This window comes from Quercus lobata, chromosome 2, assembly GCF_001633185.2.
Source record: "Quercus lobata isolate SW786 chromosome 2, ValleyOak3.0 Primary Assembly, whole genome shotgun sequence".
NCBI classification, from domain to species: Eukaryota; Viridiplantae; Streptophyta; class Magnoliopsida; order Fagales; family Fagaceae; genus Quercus; species Quercus lobata.
Genome location: NC_044905.1, coordinates 12,152,543 through 12,171,276, shown reverse-complemented (window position 1 = coordinate 12,171,276; position 18,734 = coordinate 12,152,543). Strand labels below are relative to the sequence as shown.

The 18,734-nt window shown below is 43.2% G+C and overlaps 1 protein-coding gene across 1 annotated transcript; it reads left to right on the top strand.

Annotated features, from left to right (window-relative positions):
• Positions 1–15,217: 15,217 nt before the first annotated feature.
• LOC115959459 lies at positions 15,218–17,107 on the top strand. Its single transcript, XM_031077869.1, has one exon. It carries the CDS (start codon positions 15,218–15,220, stop codon positions 17,105–17,107), a length of 1,890 nt encoding a protein of 629 aa, XP_030933729.1.
• The last annotated feature ends 1,627 nt before the right edge of the window (positions 17,108–18,734 follow it).

Here is an 18,734-nt window from a genome sequence, read left to right as displayed (position 1 = left end):
CGTAAAGACTCGGGAATGATGAACTGGCCCTTTAAGCCTCTCCCCATCTTGCTCCTCCCTTCTGCACTTGTGAGGAGGTGGAGAAACCGTTCTCTCCTTGGGGGGAGTTGTCTCTTGTTCCCCATGAGGATGAGGTGATCTCCTATCCCTTTTCCAATTCCTATCACCCACTCCGTGCTTATCTCCTCGGGAGTGACTGGGTGCTGGACTCGGTCTTCTCTAATGATGTAGCTCTTTGTCTTTACGGTGAAGCAATTCTGATTGGGTGCTGGACTTGGTTTTCTCTAATGATGTAGCTCTTTGTCTTTACGGCGAAGCAATTCTTTGTCCTTCTCTGCATTCCTTTGCAATAGGGCCACTTGCTTCTTTAACCTCTCTACCTCCATATCCCTATTTGCGTAGGATGGGCCCTCCATATTGGTAGTTGACCTTTCTCCTTGCGGAGGAGGGCTAGGTTGCTGTTGAGTCTCCTTATGAACTTCAGACCTCACACGTCGATCTGCATGGACAGATTCTTTCGACATGTCCAGATGAGCGGGACCGCTCTGTGTTCGGTTGGCCATTGTCCCAGACAATCCAACTCTTGAGTCTTCTGCTTGGTAGAGTGATTCCCACAAATGGCGCCAATTGTAGGGACATCGAATTTGTCCCCTAATGTACTCACCTCAAAATTCTACCATAACAGTTCACACAATTTAAATACAAATAAACAATAAGGAATAAACACTCCATAATGGAAAACATAAGCAGTGGATTTCTTTGACCATCCGTGTTACAATTACAGTTATAGATGTTGCTATAGGAAACTTTCTTGTTCCAATGGTGACACCCTTAGTGTTTCTCTCTCTTTCTACTTCTATTACTCTCCCTAGATAGACTTTTCTTCTTCTTCCAAAAAGAAAATCACCTCCTTCTCCATTGAACTTTCCTCTTATTTATAAGCCTTACTTTTGCTCCTACTTTTACAGCTGTTACACTGTCGGCCTAGTCTTCAGAGATATTTTTCTTACTTTATTGGTTTCTTTCGCTTCCTTATCTGTGAACTCTTCCTTCAATGAGATATTTTTACTGTTTAGGTTGTCTTACATGCATTTAATGCGGCAAAAGCTAGGTGAGGGCTCCCAAATTGAGGTAGAGATAAAAATCTTCAATCTTCTTGCATGTTATGGAAGTTTCCCATGGTTCCTAGCGCCTTCTGGTGGCAGCATATGGATCATTCGTGCAGCTGTCTAAACACATGGTTATCGTTCCATTCTCTTCACAGGAGTCACTATATCGCGACATTCCCCTTCTTAGGCATGAGGTTTAACTTCCTTTTTCTTACAATCTATTCCCTTCTTGGACTTCCCCCTTGTAGCCAAACTTGGCCCAATCTCATTCTCGTGGCCCATTTCATTTGTGGGCTTTAATTTGGACGGGGATCTTTCCACTCCCCACACTATATATGTTTACTTTTAGTATATAACCTACTTAAAATATATATATTATCTTGTTTATTTAAATAATTTAATTATGATAGAGAAGCGGAAAATAATCCATCTCCAGCTCGTCCAAATGGATCGTCCAGAGCCTACAGTGCAGGTTCATCCAAGAGTTAACCCAGAAGAAGGAGAAATGTTCATGGACAATAGCACCATTCTATAATTTAAGTCTCCCATGGACGACATGATCGTCCATGGGGGTCGTCCATGAACAATCATCGGATATCCTTGGACGACCAAACCGTCCTACACCAGACGGACGAAAGTGCAACACTTAGAACTTTCGACTAAACCCGCAACTATCTCAACAAATCCTTCGAATAAGTTAACTTCCGTTAGCGGTTACAGTTTTATAGCCGTTGAGGAAGTTAACTCCGGACTTGTTGGCTTCCACAAATCCTGGGGAGGTTATTGGACAAATAACAGTCCCAGGCTCCCTATATAAAGGACCAGTCTGAACTCGACAGCGGTAAGAATTTCTCTCAGACAATTTTCCCAAATACTTGGAACATCCTTCTTTGCGAGACTAACTTCTCCATCGAAGGGGGTTCGACCGGTCTTCTCCGGTCTCCTCTTTGATTGTGTTTTGTTCCTTGTAGGCCTTCAACCGTTTCGATAGCCAACCGAAGCCAGGTCATCCACCTTACTGATTCGGAGCGATATCAGTTGGCGCCGTCTGTGGGAAGCGAAGGTTGTTTTGTGACTTTCTTTTCCGCGACAAAGGGTTAGGATGGTCAGGACCAGGTCGAGGGCTACTAGCCCTGGCCGTCAGGGAAGCAGAGGCGCTTCAAGTGATCCCCAGTGTGATCGCCAATCTGCACCAGTCATGCAGACGACGTCCATTCAGCATGTGCAATCCATGGCGGCTGCAATGGCGGAATTGACTCGCCAAAACCAGGAGTTAAGAATGGAGATCAATCAGAGAAGACAGACACGTGAGGAACACGAAGGACAGACACAAAGCTATGGTGACAGAGAGAATACTGAGATTGGAAGTCAGTTTAGAGGCACCACTTCACGGGCGGTGCCACACTTGAAAGAGGAGATGGACCAAATGAAGAAAGTCATAGAGGAGATGAAGGAGAACATGAGGAGGACGAATCCTATAGAAGATTTGGTCCACAGAACTGACTCTCCTTTTACGGCTTCCATCAATGGCCACCCTCTACCATCAAAGTTCAAACTGCCTTCCCTGGACTCGTATAATGGGACGCGTGACCCATTTGATCACATTGCAACATTCAAGACAACGATGCACCTTCAAGGGGTCCCTGATGAAATCATGTGTCAAGCCTTCCCTACTACCCTTAAAGGCCCGACACGAGTTTGGTTCAGTAAGATACCCCCAAGTTCCGTAAGTTCTTTCGAAGAGTTGAGCAAATTGTTCGTTAACAATTTCCTCGTGGTGGACTGTTCGTCTTCATACAATGCCATTATTGGAAGACCAACTCTGAACAGTTGGAAGACGATAACATCTACCTACCATCTATCAGTCAAATTCCCTACGGAGTACGGGATAGGGCAAGCACAAGGAGATCAGTTGGCAGCTAGAGAATGCTACTTAGCCATGATGGCTTTGGACGAACAGATGCAGACAATGAACATCGAGGAAAGAAGGGTTATTGCAGAGCCTACAGAGGTATTGGAAGATGTTCTTTTGCAAGAAGATGATCCCGAGAAATTCACCAGAATTGGAACAGATATGAAGGAGAAGGCAAGAAAAGACCTCATCCAGTTCCTGAGAAAGAGTATCGACGTTTTTGCATGGAGTCATGACGATATGCCAGGAATCGACCCGAGTGTAATCACTCATCGATTGAATGTGTACCCCTTTTTTAAGCCTGTTCGTCAGAAGAAGAGGGTATTCGCTCCCGAGCGGGATAAGGCGATCAAGGAAGAGGTTCAGAAACTGACCACGGCACAGTTCATTAAGGAAGTCTATTACCCTGATTGGTTAGCCAATGTGGTGATGGTGAAGAAAGCTAATGGAAAGTGGAGAATGTGCGTAGACTTCATTGACTTGAACAAAGCATGTCCCAAGAATAGTTATCCTCTGCCACGCATTGATCAATTGGTGGACTCTACTGTTGGCCATTAGTTGCTGAGCTTCATGGACGCCTTCTCAGGATATAATCAGATCAAGATGGATGAAGCTGATCAGGAAAAAACTTCCTTCATTACCAGCCAAGGCTTGTTTTGCTACAAAGTGATGCCCTTTGGTTTGAAGAACGCAGGGGCAACTTATCAAAGGTTAGTGAATCACATGTTTCGTCCACAGATAGGACGGAATGTGGAGGTTTATGTCGACGACATGCTCGTGAAGAGTATAGACGAGGGAAGCCATCTAGACGACCTACAGGAAACCTTTGAAACACTTCGGCGATATAAGATGAAGTTGAACCCAAGTAAGTGTGCATTTGGAGTATCGTCGGGAAAGTTTCTAGGGTTCATGGTTTCGCAAAGAGGAATCGAGGCGAATCCAGACAAGATCCAAGCTATATTGGACATGGAGCCACCGAAGAGTATCAAGGAAGTCCAATCCCTCACAGGACGAGTTGCAGCTTTGAACAGATTTGTTTCGAAAGCCACAGACAAATGTTTACCTTTCTTCAAAGTCCTCAGGAAGGCATTTGAATGGACGGACGAATGTGAAAGGGCCTTCCAAGACCAGAAAGACTATCTCATTACTGCCCCATTATTAAGTCCGTCCGTGCAAGGAGAAGAACTGTACCTATACTTAGCGGTGTCCCCACACGCCGTAAGTTCAGCTTTAATCAGAGAAGAAGGGAAAGTACAAAAACCTGTGTACTACACTAGCCGAGCACTCAAAGGAGCAGAGGGAAGGTATCCACTTATAGAGAAATTGGCTTTTGCACTGATAACAGCTTCTAGGAAGTTAAGACATTACTTCCAAGTTCATGTCATCAACGTCATGACGGACCATCCGCTCAAGAAGGCAATGAACAAGCTGGAAGCCGCAGGACGGCTTATTCAATGGGCGGTGGAACTTAGTGAATTCGACATTCGGTACCAACCGAGAAATGCAATAAAGGCTCAAGCCCTAGCAGATTTCATCGCAGAGTTCACTTCGAGTCATGAGGATCTTGGGGAAGGAGAGTACAATAACAAATGGGTCGTCCATGTAGATGGATCGTCTACATTGTATGCTGGAGGAATAGGAGTTGTTTTGCAATCGCTAGAAGGAGACAAGTTAAAGTACAAGGCCCGTTTGCAATACCAGACTACTAACAACGAAGTGGAGTATGAAGCCCTTCTAAAGGGGTTGGAGTTGGCCAAGTCTGTAGAAGCAGACTCAATACTTGTTTTGGGAGACTCTCAATTGGTCATAAGCCAAGTAAATGGGACATGCGAAGCCAAGGAAGACAGAATGAAGAAATATTTACGGAAGGTGGTACGCCTTGTGAAGAAATTCAAAAAAACTGATTTTGTTTAAATCCCGAGGGAAGAGAATATGGAAGCAGATATTCTGGCAAAGGAAGCATCTGCGAATAAAGCGTTGGACGAGTTAGATGAAGTACGCTACATGCCAAGTATAGACCTTCCAGAAATGCTGCAGATAGAAGGTGACGGAAATTGGATGACCCCAATAGTGTCATACTTAAAAGACGGAAGGCTTCCAGAAGAGAAGGACGAAGCTAGGAAGCTCAAGGTCAAGTCAGTCAGGTATGTATTTATGGACGAAGTGTTATACAAAAGAGGTTTTTCCCAGCCTCTCTTAAAATGTTTGGCTCCGGACGAGGCAAATTACATGTTGAGGAAGGTTCACGAAGGAGTATGCGGAAACCATTCGGGAGCCAGATCACTCGTCCATAAAGTCATCCGTAGCGGATTCTATTGGCCAACCATCCAAGCTGATGCCAAGGCATATGTCAAAGTATGTGATCAATGTCAACGCTTCAGCAACATTCCCAGACAACCAGCAGAGTATCTCACGCCAATGATGGCCCCTTGGCCGTTCGCGCAATGGGGACTGGACATTTTGGGGCCCTTTCCAACTGGAACTCGGCAAATGAAGTTTCTGGTAGTAGGGATAGATTACTTCACAAAATGGGTGGAAGCCGAACCCTTAGCAAAAATTACGCAGCAGAATGTCAAGAACTTCTTCTGGAAGAACATTGTATGCAGATTCGGGGTACCTAGAGTACTAGTTTTTGACAATGGACGACAGTTTGACAACACACCTTTCAGGGAATTTTGTGAACAGCTTAGAATGAAGAACCATTACTCCTCACCCTCCCACCCACAGGCCAATGGCCAGGCGGAAGTAGCGAACCGATCCTTGTTGAAGATCATCAAGACTCGGCTCGAAGGGGCAAAGGGAATATGGCCGGATGAGTTACCAGGGGGTTTATGGGCTTATAGAACGATAGCGAGAACTCCAACAGGGGAAACACCTTTTAAACTAGCCTATGGAAGTGAGGCAGTTATACCAGCAGAAGTACACATGACGAGCCACAGGGTGAGGAAGTATCAAACTAAAGAAAATGAAGAACAGCTCCGTCTTAACCTTGACCTTATGGACAAGGTCAGGATGGATGCAGAACAGAGGACAGCGAGGTACAAAAATCTCATGGCAAGGCAATATGACGCCATGGTGAAGCCTAGGCGTTTTAACATCGGGGATCTCGTCCTGAAGAGGGTTACCTTGGCAACAAGAAACCCGACCTACGGGAAACTTGGCCCAAATTGGGAAGGACCTTATAGAGTTATCAACTGCAAGAGGCAAGGATCCTATTATTTGGAAGCTTTGGATGGACGGAAGCTGGAACACCCTTGGAATGTTGAGCACCTCAGGAAATACCATCAATGAGTGCTAACTCTTCACCAGTGTCCTTGGACGAGATACCTGGACGAGCATAAGTGTGTTTACTACTATCGTGTGTTTAAGTATTTTAATAATCCCCTAGAAAGTACATTAGTGTTTTCACTTTTGTGCTATTCATGGACGAGTTGGTTTGTATTTTTAATTCAATAAGGCACTAGCTCACGAGCATGTGCCATGCCTGTGGACGAATGTTTACATAAGTTTGGATTTTCAAATATATATATTGTGTTTTCAAGTATATTATTGGAATCCTTTGTATGTTCATTCAGATTGATCCACAAAAAAGAAAGATAAGCATGGACGAATGAAATCCTTGGACGCAAGGATATATCGTCCATAAGCTTTCCTCCAAAGGAAAAATGAAACAAGGTACATCCGTCCAAAGCTTGAGACGAGATGAAACCTAAGCTAAAAATGAAGCTAAGGTCCATCCGTCCAGAGCATAAGACAAGATGAAACCTAAGTTAAGGGTATACCTGTCTAAAACTCAAGATGAGATCAATTCCCAGAAGTGCTCGTCCGAGACACGGACGAGCAAAGACTTCAAAACTAGCTTAACAATCCATTGCATTGGACGAGAAATCGCTGGAAAGTCTAATCATCAAGGACGACAAAATGATCGTCCATAATCTTGAATGATGAAAAATCTAGCTAAAAGGAATCAATTTACTCTATCTTGGTGATGTAATAAAGATTCACCCCCATACTCAAGACGAGGCGAACTGAATTCCTGGGTGGACGAACCACACAGTCAAATGATGACTTATGAAAATAAAAATTTCATACATAAAGCTGGAAATGTATATATTCAAACACAATGGAAGATGAAAATAGAAATATTCATTTTTTCATGAAATTCAAAGAAGGGTGGACGACCCACGTCCAAAAACCCCTTAAGTTGTGAAAATGAAACTGTATATAAAACTCGTCCACAATCTTGGACGAGACAATTGTACTTGTATGAACTGGAATAAAAAGAAAAAGAAGAAACAAAGCCCAAAACAACGGGCACTTCCAGATAAAAGTAAAACAAATTTTAAAGGAAATTGCAAATCATTTAGGCAAACTAGCCTTGGGGTCGTCCTGGGTGACCTCAGTATTAGCGTCGTCCATGATGTTGACGTCCTCGAAACTCGTCTGCAACACGGAACTCTCTGTAGCAAGAGGAAGCTTGAAGGAGTTGAAGTCCAAATCAGGATATGCCTCTTTGGCATCAGCACGAAAGTCTTCATAGCCAGCTGCATAATGACTGTCTAGACGATTCTTATACTCGTCAGACTTCTTAAAGGCAGCAATTGCTTCTTCACGTGCCTTCTCCAAGGACGAAGTAAGCTCTGAAACTTGTCCTTCGAGATGGACGATGCGGGTATCCTTCTCTAAGTTGTCAGCTTTAAGCTCTTCCACTTCGTTCTTCAGTTTTGTCTCGCTTCCCAGCAGACAATTAAAATCCTCAGTCAACCTAATGACCTCCCCCTTTTTGGATAAAATCTCATGACTTAGCTCCTTAGCCTTATCCTTGGCCGTCTTAGCATCTGAAGCAAGCTCCTTGGCTTGACAGGTTGCTGTATAAAACTTTGACATAGCCTACATTTGGACGAAAAAGAGTTAGACATTTCATTCAAGATAAAATGTTTATACACAAGGACGAGGAAGAAACTTACCTTGAAAAGGTCATGGATGCCAGAGCGTTCAAACTCCTTCACTGACATGTTGTAACATTCGTTAACTTCACGCTTAGTGACGATTCCTTTGAACGTCCTCCATGCGTAACCCTCGTCCAGAACCAAATTAGGTGGATGATCAGAGGACTCAGAAGGGCTAGGCTTATGAGAAGCTTTGGGAGGAGGGGGAGGATCAGACTGGACAAGATGAACTGTTTGGACGGGCTCCACGTCCACCACAGGTTCGTCCAAGTTCACTGTTGGTGGTACGAACTTGGGAACCTTTGGAAGGGAAGTCTTACTTGACTTTTGTTTCTTGTGGCCACGACGACTAGGGAGGTCGTCCAGATCCACAGTACTTGAGATTGGTTTAGACTTCCTCTTCCCAGCCTGGACGGAAGCCACTTTGGCAGTAAGGGCAGCAACATCCTCGTCCCCGCTAGTCACTGCTTTCTCTTTATTTTCCCTCATCGTACTTATCCCTATGACGAGGAAAATTAATTTTAAAAAAAAAAAAGAAGAAGAAAAAGGAGAGCTGGAGTAATAAAATATAATGGACGACACTTACTTCGACGAGTCAACTCTTCGTGACTTAAGTTCTCAGCAGTAGGACCTGGACCAAGTCCCCAAGTTGCTAGACGACTAAGGGTAACTAAGTCGTGGAAAGTCCTTCCTAGAAAGGTGCGAACCACTTCTATCCGGTCCAAGAAAAACTTATCCAAGTGTGGACGAACAACAGCTGCATCACCAAGAGAGGGTTAGACGACTGACAGATATAAATTTTTTTTTTTTTTTTAAAAGGACAAACAGGATAAAATGGAAAGAAAAACATACCCTCAGGACGAAGACGACCTAGAGGGCTGGTAAAAGGTGGGAAGAGGGGATTACCCACATAAGCTGGGTCCCCAGCCCAATTTCCAGAAATAATAAAAAATTCTTTTTTCCAAAGTGGGTCAGACGAACTACAGCCCTTTATTAAATTGTAATATGAACCTCTGGATGAGAACTGGTAGAAACCAGCAGATTTTTTGATCTCTGAGGGCTTATAACAGTAAAGGAACTCGTTCACTGTAATTGGACGGTCCCCTTTCAATGCCTCACGCCACAATACTTGCATGGCAACTATCGTCCTCCAACCATTGGGGTTGAGCTGGTTAGGTCCAATACCCAACCTTTGGAAGAGGTCTCTGCAGAAAGAATTTAGGGGAAACCTAAGACCAGCTAAAAGGTAAGAAGCGTATACCCCTAAGCCAGAGGAAGGAGAACAACACCATTCTCCGGCCTTGGGTAGACGAGGGTTAAGCTCTTTAGGGATTTGATATCTATCTACAAGGGTTTTTAACTTAGCACCGTCTAAGGTGGATGCTACCTCTGGGGCACAACTATAGATAACATCTTCTTCGTCCTCTTCCTCGTCTTGAGGGGGACTAGGTGGCTGCCTGGACGAACTAGCCCCAGATCCAGAAGCCGCCCTACGTCGTTGTTCCTGAAATTCCTCTAAGGGAATGCCAGGAACCCCAGATGAGTAATGCTCGTCTGAGGAATCACTACAGGACGAGCTATCTACACTACCACTCCCAGAAGAATCGTCCTGGTACTCGTCTATCTCTTTCTCTAAACTACTAGACGAAGACATGGCTGAAATGTAGAGGACTTAAAATGAGAGCCTAAAAAAGAAAGAGGAAATACCTGATGAAACTAGGACGAGAGCTAGACGAGGATCTTGGACGAGTTGGCAGAAGAGAGATTGAGGAAAAAAGTGAGGGGCATGAAAGAGAATGCACTATTTATAGGCCCCAGCAACAGGATCAACGATACGACACTCGCCACTCATAGATTGACACGTGGCGATTACTTTGGGAAATGAGATCGACACGATTGACCAACCAACAGTTTCGCGACACGTGGTGTACGAAAAAGTGAAATTTTGTTAAAATCACAACAATGTCCTGGACGACCCTTTGAACAAAGGGGCAACTGATAGAGAAGCGGAAAATAATCCATCTCCAGCTCGTCCAAATGGATCGTCCAGAGCCTACAGTGCAGGTTCATCCAAGAGTTAACCCAGAAGAAGGAGAAACGTTCATGGACAATAGCACCATTCTATAATTTAAGTCTCCCATGGACGACATGATCGTCCATGGGGGTTGTCCATGAACAATCATCGGATATCCTTGGACGACCAAACCGTCCTACACCAGACGGACGAAAGTGCAACACTTAGAACTTTCGACTAAACCCGTAACTATCTCAACAAATCCTTCGAATAAGTTAACTTGCGTTAGCAGTTACAGTTTTATAGCCGTTGAGGAAGTTAACTTCGGACTTGTTGGCTTCCACAAATCCTGGGGAGGTTATTGGACAAATAACCGTCCCAGGCTCCCTATATAAATGACCGGTCTGAACCCGACAGCGGTAAGAATTTCTCTCAGACAATTTTCCCAAATACTTGGAACATCCTTCTTTGCGAGACTAACTTCTCCATCGGAGGGGGTTCGACTAGTCTTCTCCGGTCTCCTCTTTGATTGTGTTTTGTTCCTTGTAGGCCTTCAACCGTTTTGATAGCCAACCGAAGCCAGGCCATCCACCTTATTGATTCGGAGCGATATCAAATTAATTGTATAATTTAATACTCAAATAATTTTATGAATTGTCATGTAATGGTTTTGAATTTTATCATGATTAATTATAAGCAAATTAGTTTCATCAAGCGTTGGACCTCACATGAGATGAAGCCACTCATTAATGGCTAATAGTGACTAATACAATAATTGGAATTTATAATTTTTCTTAAAATCGCCATTGGTAATTAAAAGAAACCCGTGTGGGACATGAGTAGTAATATTAGATTAGGGCCTTTGGCTTACACTTGATGGCATAGTTTTTCTTTTGGAAGAACAAGTAAATTTATTAAAAAAAAGTAGAAATTCAAATACAATCAAATATAATAGTTAATTCAGCTATTAAAAAAAAAAAAAAAATTGATCCACTATTACCACAAGTAGTAACTACAATGTAATGAGCATTATAATTCAACTTGTATTTTTTGGTATTTTCAACTAATACATCAAATATTCAAAATCTCTCACCCCAACTTTCAAATTAAAAAAAAAAAAAAAAAAAAAAAAAAAATCAATACAACACTGAACGCCCTCCTTGATAGGCTAATTTTCAGTACTGACCAAGGAGTCATCCACTCTGACCTTAGAACAAACACGAGTCTCTTGAAATTTTTTGTTAAAACTTACAACCAAATCTTGCAGTTAATTCAGCAAAAAATAAAAATAAAAATAATAATAATAATAATCATCACTATACAAAAAGTACTAATAAACCAGTAATTACAAGACTGAGCAACCTCCTTGACAATCATAATTTGCTGTACTCTTCATGGGGTCCTTCACTTTGACCTTCAATATTGCCTTAGCACAAAAACGTGAGTCCCATTAAAATTTTTGCTATCAGTTTTCTAATATGATGATAGTGAAAGAGGAAATTTTATGGTCTATGTCCTATCATTAAAATTAATGAGCCACAACCAATAAACTACAGGTCCAACAATAACCTGCCCTGCAAGCCTGCAACTTTGTTTGAAAGTTAAAAACTCATTTTTTTTAGTAGTTGTCCTCGCAAATTCTACGTGTTAAAAGATGTGGGAATTATAATTTTAAGTTTCAAATATTTGTATCATTTTAATTTGTTCAACTGATAATATATATTGTTCAAACAAGAAACATAGGATCAAATTCCCCCCTTCATTGATCATAGACAAAATGCCCATTTAATTAACAATTTCCATTAGTTTCAAAATTAAAATGAAAAATTTTGAAATAGATCAATGTCCACATTGCGAATTTCTCTCGTTTTGACTTTGTGAATTTTTAATTAAAATTTTGCAATTGATGGAAATTGTTAACAACAGGAGTCATTTTGCCTATTATCAATTCATTAATAGGTTGATTGTTCAATTTTAGAGTTAATTTGGACGATGGAACTTCACCTTGTAATTTAAAGGGAAAATTGCAAAAAAAGAAGAAGAAAATTACTATTCTCCACTGGAAAATTTTGCCTCATTTCCATTGTCCCTTGAAACTATCAAATTGTTCTATTGGCACCCTAAATTGAGAGAATTGTATCAATATACCACTTGTTGTGTAATTCGATGTTAAATAGCAATGATAAGAGTAATTTCATCGTTGCACATGGATGAGAATGTTGGGTGGTATGTGTGGCTCACACATGTATCCATTTTTTTACTCATTTTAATGTTCAATATAGACGGCATGGAGCACAATGAAATAATTCTCTCAACTGGGGTGCCAAAAATTGATGATATGATAACGTTGTAAATAGGATGAAAGTTTATGCTAGAAAGATATAATTCTCCAATTCCCCCCAAAAGAAAAGATATCATATACTAATTCTTTTGATAAACTCTACTGACATTGTTAAGACTTAAGAGCTTCACAAATCGTTGGCATTTCCCAACCTCCCATATTCAAAGGGTTACTACATAAATCTTATAAACTCGTGTGCTATTAATCTTAAAAAAAAATGAGATATTGATTTATTATGTTATTGAATTAATACTAATCACATTCATTGTAATGTTAATTTAATAAAATGACAGTTTTAACATTTTCCAAAAAAAGTCCCACCAAATTATTAAAAGTGCATGAATTTAGTATCACATTAAAATTTTATCTGATAAGAAAGTGTTAACATTCTGTTATGCAATTGACTCCTGATAATCTACAATATTTTTTAATATAAATATCTTAGCAATGATATTTTCCATTTTTTTCATCATAAGAAAAGAAGTGAAACAGAAATGAGATATTGGTAAGGTTTGAGACTTCCCTCAAGATCCCGAAGAGGCTGAAAATGAAATTTGTACGGCACGGGACCCCCAGACCCATTTGGGCCTTGGGTCTTGAACTCTAACTTTACATTATGGCCCACAGGCCCAACCCTCTTACCCAAAATTAGACCCTGGGCCTGCCAAGGCCATGGGCCTAGGCCTCATGACATTACGTCTGGCCCAAAACTCGCTGAGCGAACCGCTATAATGCATGTTCATAGTAGCCTGTAACCTAGGATCTACCTGGCAATGTACACCTCGGACCGAAGCATGATTGATTGAGGACACTATACCTTGGTTACACCGGTATCACCCTGGGAAAAACCTCTGCCGAACATCCCTTCTGAAGTGGGGAGCTAGTTCTAATGCTACTCTCACTACACCCCACTCCCAACTAAACATCCACTTAGCAATAACGACATTGGACCTCCCTTACTACTAACTGCAAGAGTAATCATGACTCCCCACTAATCACTGGGCTATAAATATGAGAAGATAAGGGAGAAGAGGAGGTTGTTGAGAGGTTCCAGAGAAATCTAAGAATAGGAGCAAGAGAGCAACATGAGAATAGCAGCAGTGGGAGTAGGGGAGCTCTTAGGGAGAAGTTGCCTTGTTAGGTCTCTGTGTTGGGAACTACCCAAACTAGGAAATCCAAAGCCCACATCACAAATAGATTGTGAGTCCAAATGAGGCCCAGCCCAACAGCCTCATTTTTGGCACCCACAAAATTGTTTAACATGGTTTAAGACTTTGACACTTATTATTCTTTCTTAAAAAGATAAGGACACAAATACTAAGAGTACTTTAATTTTTTTATTTAAAAAAAAATTTAAGTAACATTTTTATTTTGACTTCTTCATCGTTTTGCTACCTGAAAATTTTCAGTGAATATTAAAAACAATAAGAACATGACCTATAAGTAAAAAAAGGCACATTTGATGAAGAAGCATGGGACTCTGTCAACATGGGCAGCAGCATTGTTTTCTCATTCTATATTATATTTGTCTTATTCTGTGGAGTTATAGAGACGTGCCAAATTGTATGTTCCCATACCTATGGCTATGAATCTGCCTCATGCAATATAACGTGCTTTTTTTTGGGGGGGGGGGGGGGGGGAGAGAGAGAGAGAGAGAGAGAAAGAAAGACAATAGCCTAATTTCGAATTAATTAATTATTTGCTGGAAATATTATTTGTTAATTTGTCCATTATTTGAAACTTGAAAGTAAGAAAAATGTTGCGTTCATAATAGTGTCACTCACATAATAATAAAGAGAACAATAATCAAAAGCGGACGCCATAAATTGAAAATATATAAATAAATAAAAATATTAAGTGACAAATTGTTATTAGCTGTTTATTTTATTTTATTTTATACAATATAGAAATTCTACTCTATCCTAATCTAATTCATTTTTGTGGTGAACTTGTATTAGAACAAAAAACAACTTGTCACTTATGAATTTTGTGGGGGTAAAACTCATCAGTCAATAGTGGGCCTTGGTACCCGTGCGGAGCCCAGCCATATCAGGAAGTGAAGACACGGCCAGAGGACTCCCAGCCCAATCCTGTTGGGCCGGGCTTGTTTAAAGGGGGTCCGAGGAGGAGTGTCTCCTCGGACGCATCAAATGGGAGTCCAATTCACACCCTTTACATGGTGAGAAATCGTCCCAAATCAAAGGAAAATGCTAGACGTTCAGGGGGCAACCACAACTGCCGCATTAAATGCAAGGGAGCTACTTTTCCAGCCGCATTAATGTAGAAAAGACAGGAGAACAGTATTATCTTGGCCAGTGCAACTCACAGAAAAGAAGGAGGATGTCCTATGGGACAGGCACTCAAGTAGAGACCCAGATGGTTAACAAGTGTAGGGCCATAACCAATCGAAGGACGCTATATAAGAGAAGAAAATCCCCATGACTAAAGGAGGGAGGGGGGAGGAAAGAGCAAGAAAAAGAGAGAGAGAGAGAGAGAAGTTCTGTAAACAAAGCATAAGATACAGCCCCATGAACTGTTATCCCAGGAAACTTAATGAAACGTTCTCACGTTCAAATGGTTGCATAGCTTATTAACAATTACATTTACTCTGTCAAGACCTAGTTCTACGACCCACTCTCTACAAATTCATTGTTGAGGGTCTTTTGGGCCAGAATCGCCCGCTCGCTGGGCCTGGGCCCCAAACTCCGCCCTTACAATTGGCGCCGTCTGTGGGAAGAACTAGTGTCTCGACAAGTGAAACAATAAGGGATGGAAGGATCAGGTCCGCGCCAAACCGGACGTGCAGAATCTCAACGATAGGACAACTTTCTAAATCTCGAACGAGCGAAGGACCAAGATAATCAACGAGAGGGCAGCGTGAACACCTCTCACATGAGTAGAAGCCGCTCAAAGGGGAAGGATCATGCATCCCATAAGCAAAACGATCGAAAGGCTCTACAACAAGAGGTTGATGATTTGAAGAAAAAGCTGCGCCGAGCACAGCGAAAACGTCCTTCACCCGACTCGGACACTAGCAGTGGTGAGGATGGAGAATACAGACGAAGGTCAAGAACCCCTCCGAGCAAGACTTTTTCCTATGTGGAAGAACGGCCTCGCAAACGCGGCCACAAAAGCCCGTCTTACCAAGGCCTGGCCAATGACGCCATGAGCAAGGCCCTGGATCGCATCTCCCAGTCGCCATTCACACGTAGAATAGAGAGGGCAGTGCTTCCCCGACGGTTCAATCAGCCAACGTTTGCCATATACAATGGTCGAACTGACCCAGTGGAGCATGTAAGCCAATTCAACCAGAGGATGGCCGTCCACTCAAGGGACGAGGCGTTAATGTGTAAGGTGTTTCCATCCAGCTTGGGACCCCTGGCAATGAGATGGTTTGATGCTCTTCCGCCGAATTCCATAGATTCCTTTAAACAGCTGACGCAGGCTTTTGGTTCTCGCTTCATCACCAGCACTAGAGTCCCTCAGCCCCTCGACTCTCTCTTATCCTTGTCCATGCGGGAAGGAGAAACGCTGAAAGCCTACTCGGACAGATATTGGGAAATGTACAACGAGATAGAAGGAAACTACGATGACGTCGCCATTAGTACATTCAAAAGGGGCCTGCCGACAGAGCATGGCTTAAGAAAGTCCCTCACTGGGAAGCCAGTCACCAGCGTGCGACAACTCATGGATAGAATAGACAAGTACAAAAGGGTCGAGGAGGACCAGCAGATTGGGAAGGGTAAAGCGAAGGTTGTCCCTCAGGAGAGGAGGGACTTCAGGTCGGACCGCTTTGGCAGTGGTAACAGGCCGAGAAGAGATTACATGGAACAGTCCGGACCTACTAGGGCTCAGGTAGTCCATGCTGTGTTCCGAGAACCATTGCACAAGATCCTGGAGAAGGTGAGGTGCGAACCTTTCTTTCAGTGGCCGAACAGGATGGCAGGCGACCCCTCAAAACGCAATCAGAATCTATACTGCGCGTACCATCAGGAGCCCGGTCACACCACCGACGATTGCAGGAATTTGAAAAACTATTTGGATTGGCTTGTCCAAGAAGGAAAGCTGAGGCATCTATTGCACCGCCCCAAACAGTCAAATGTCGAAACCAGACAAGACGCATTGAGGCCACCCCTAGGCACGATAAATGTCATTCTTGCCGCACCTGGGAGAACCGGCTCCGGCCCGTTTAGAGTAATGTCAGTGGGCAGATTCCTGACGGAACCAGACGAAAGGGAATCCAAGAAAGCTAGAGTGAGTGCCACGCCATTAATCGGGTTCACGGAGGAGGATAAGCGAGGAACTATTCAACCCCATGAAGATGCCCTAATCGTGACGCTCAGAATAGGAGGTTATGACGTGAAAAGGGTGTTAGTCGATCAAGGCAACGCCGTGGAGGTAATGTACCCGGATTTGTATAAGGGGCTGAACTTGAAGCAGGAAGACCTGTCGCCATACGATTCCCCCCTGGTTAGCTTTGAAGGAAAGATCATCATCCCGAGAGGCATGATTAGGTTGCCTGTGCAAACAGACTCAGATGTGGTAGAAGTGAACTTCATTGTCGTAGATGCATACTCCCCTTACACAGCTATCGTGGCCCGACCATGGCTTCATGCACTAGGGGCTGTGTCGTCAACCTTGCATCAAAAAGTGAAATATCCGTCAGGGGGTCAGATCAAAGAGATAATAGGGAACCAGGGAATGGCTAGGCAATGCATGGTGTCGGCAATCTCACGACGGCCGGATAGCGAACCTTCCACTTCAGCCGAGAACGGCTTATAGCAATTAATGACTACGGTCCCAACTGCGGGCAGTGGAAGACCGACCATGGAGGTGAACTGTGAGGAGTTGGAAAAAGTACTTGTCGGATCTGACCCTGAGAGGTTTTTTCAAATTGGTTCGGAATTACCGCCCCAAGAGAAGTTAGCGCTGACTGCTTTCCTCCGACAAAATGTAGATGTGTTTGCTTAGGACCCCTATGAGGCCCCCGAGGTCGACCCAGATTTCATCTGCCACCGCCTTAATGTGAATCCGGCTATAACACCTAAGAGGCAGGCTCCTCGACGACCGTCGAAAGAACATACCGACGCCGTGAGGGAAGAGGTCGTAAGATTGAAGAAAGCAGGGGCTATCAAAGAGGTCTTCTATCCCGAGTGGTTAGCCAACACAGTAGTGGTAAGGAAGAAGAGTGGGAAATGGCGGGTCTACGTAGACTTCACAGACCTAAACAAGGCGTGCCCAAAGGATCCTTTCCCTATGCCCCAGATAGACCGGTTGGTAGATTCAACTGTCGGACATCCTAGAATGAGTTTTTTAGACGCTTTTCAGGGCTACCACCAGATACCCTTGGCAGCTGAAGATCAGGAGAAGACTGCTTTTGTCACCCCAGTTGGGAATTATCATTATAAGGTGATGCCTTTTGGCCTGAAGAATGCCGGGTCAAACTATCAGAGGATGATGACCAGGATGTTTGAACAGCAGATGGGTAAAAGTGTTGAAGTGTACATAGACGACATGGTGGTTAAAAGTAAGTTGGTTCCCGACCATATTGAAGACCTCGACAACGTTTTTCAAATACTGAGAAAGTATAAACTACGGCTGAACGCAACCAAATGTTCATTTGGAGTGGGATCAGGAAAATTCTTAGGTTATATGGTGACTCATAGAGGCGTTGAGGTTAACCCTGACCAAATAAGAGCCATCCATAGCTTGCAGCCTCCTCGGAATCCTAAAGAGGTCTAAAAGCTTGCTGGTATGATAGCTGCTTTAAACCGTTTCATCTCGCGCTCAGCAGATAGATGCAGGCCATTTTTTCTCCTATTACACAAGTGGAAAGGATTTGAGTGGAATAAGGAGTGCGCTATAGCTTTCCAACAGCTAAAGGAATACCTCGCCCAACCACCGATCATGTCCAGTCCCGATGCCGACGAGGTTTTGTATGCCTACATCGCAGTAGCCCCACATGCAGTAAGCTTGGTGATAATCCGAGAAGACAACGACACACAGCGACCGATCTACTACGTTAGCAAATCACTGCAGGACGCAAAAACCCGTTACCTTCCCCTTGAAAAGGCTATCTTGGCCATCGTACAGGCCACACGAAAGCTTCCTCACTACTTTCAAGCACACACTGTTGTAGTGTTAAATCAACTCCCCTTAAAGTCCATCCTGCGCAGCGCCGATTACACAAGCAGAATTGCGAAATGGGGAACGATTTTGGGCGCCTTTGACATTAAATACATACCTCGCACCGCTGTAAAAGGCCAGGTCCTCGCCGACCTAGTGGCAGAATTTGCGGAGCCCACACTAGAAGGAAAGGAAGTATCGGTATTACTAGGGGCTGATGAAAGGGTGATCAGCACAGTTTCTCCGCATGGACACACTTAGTGGAAAGCATACATTGATGGCG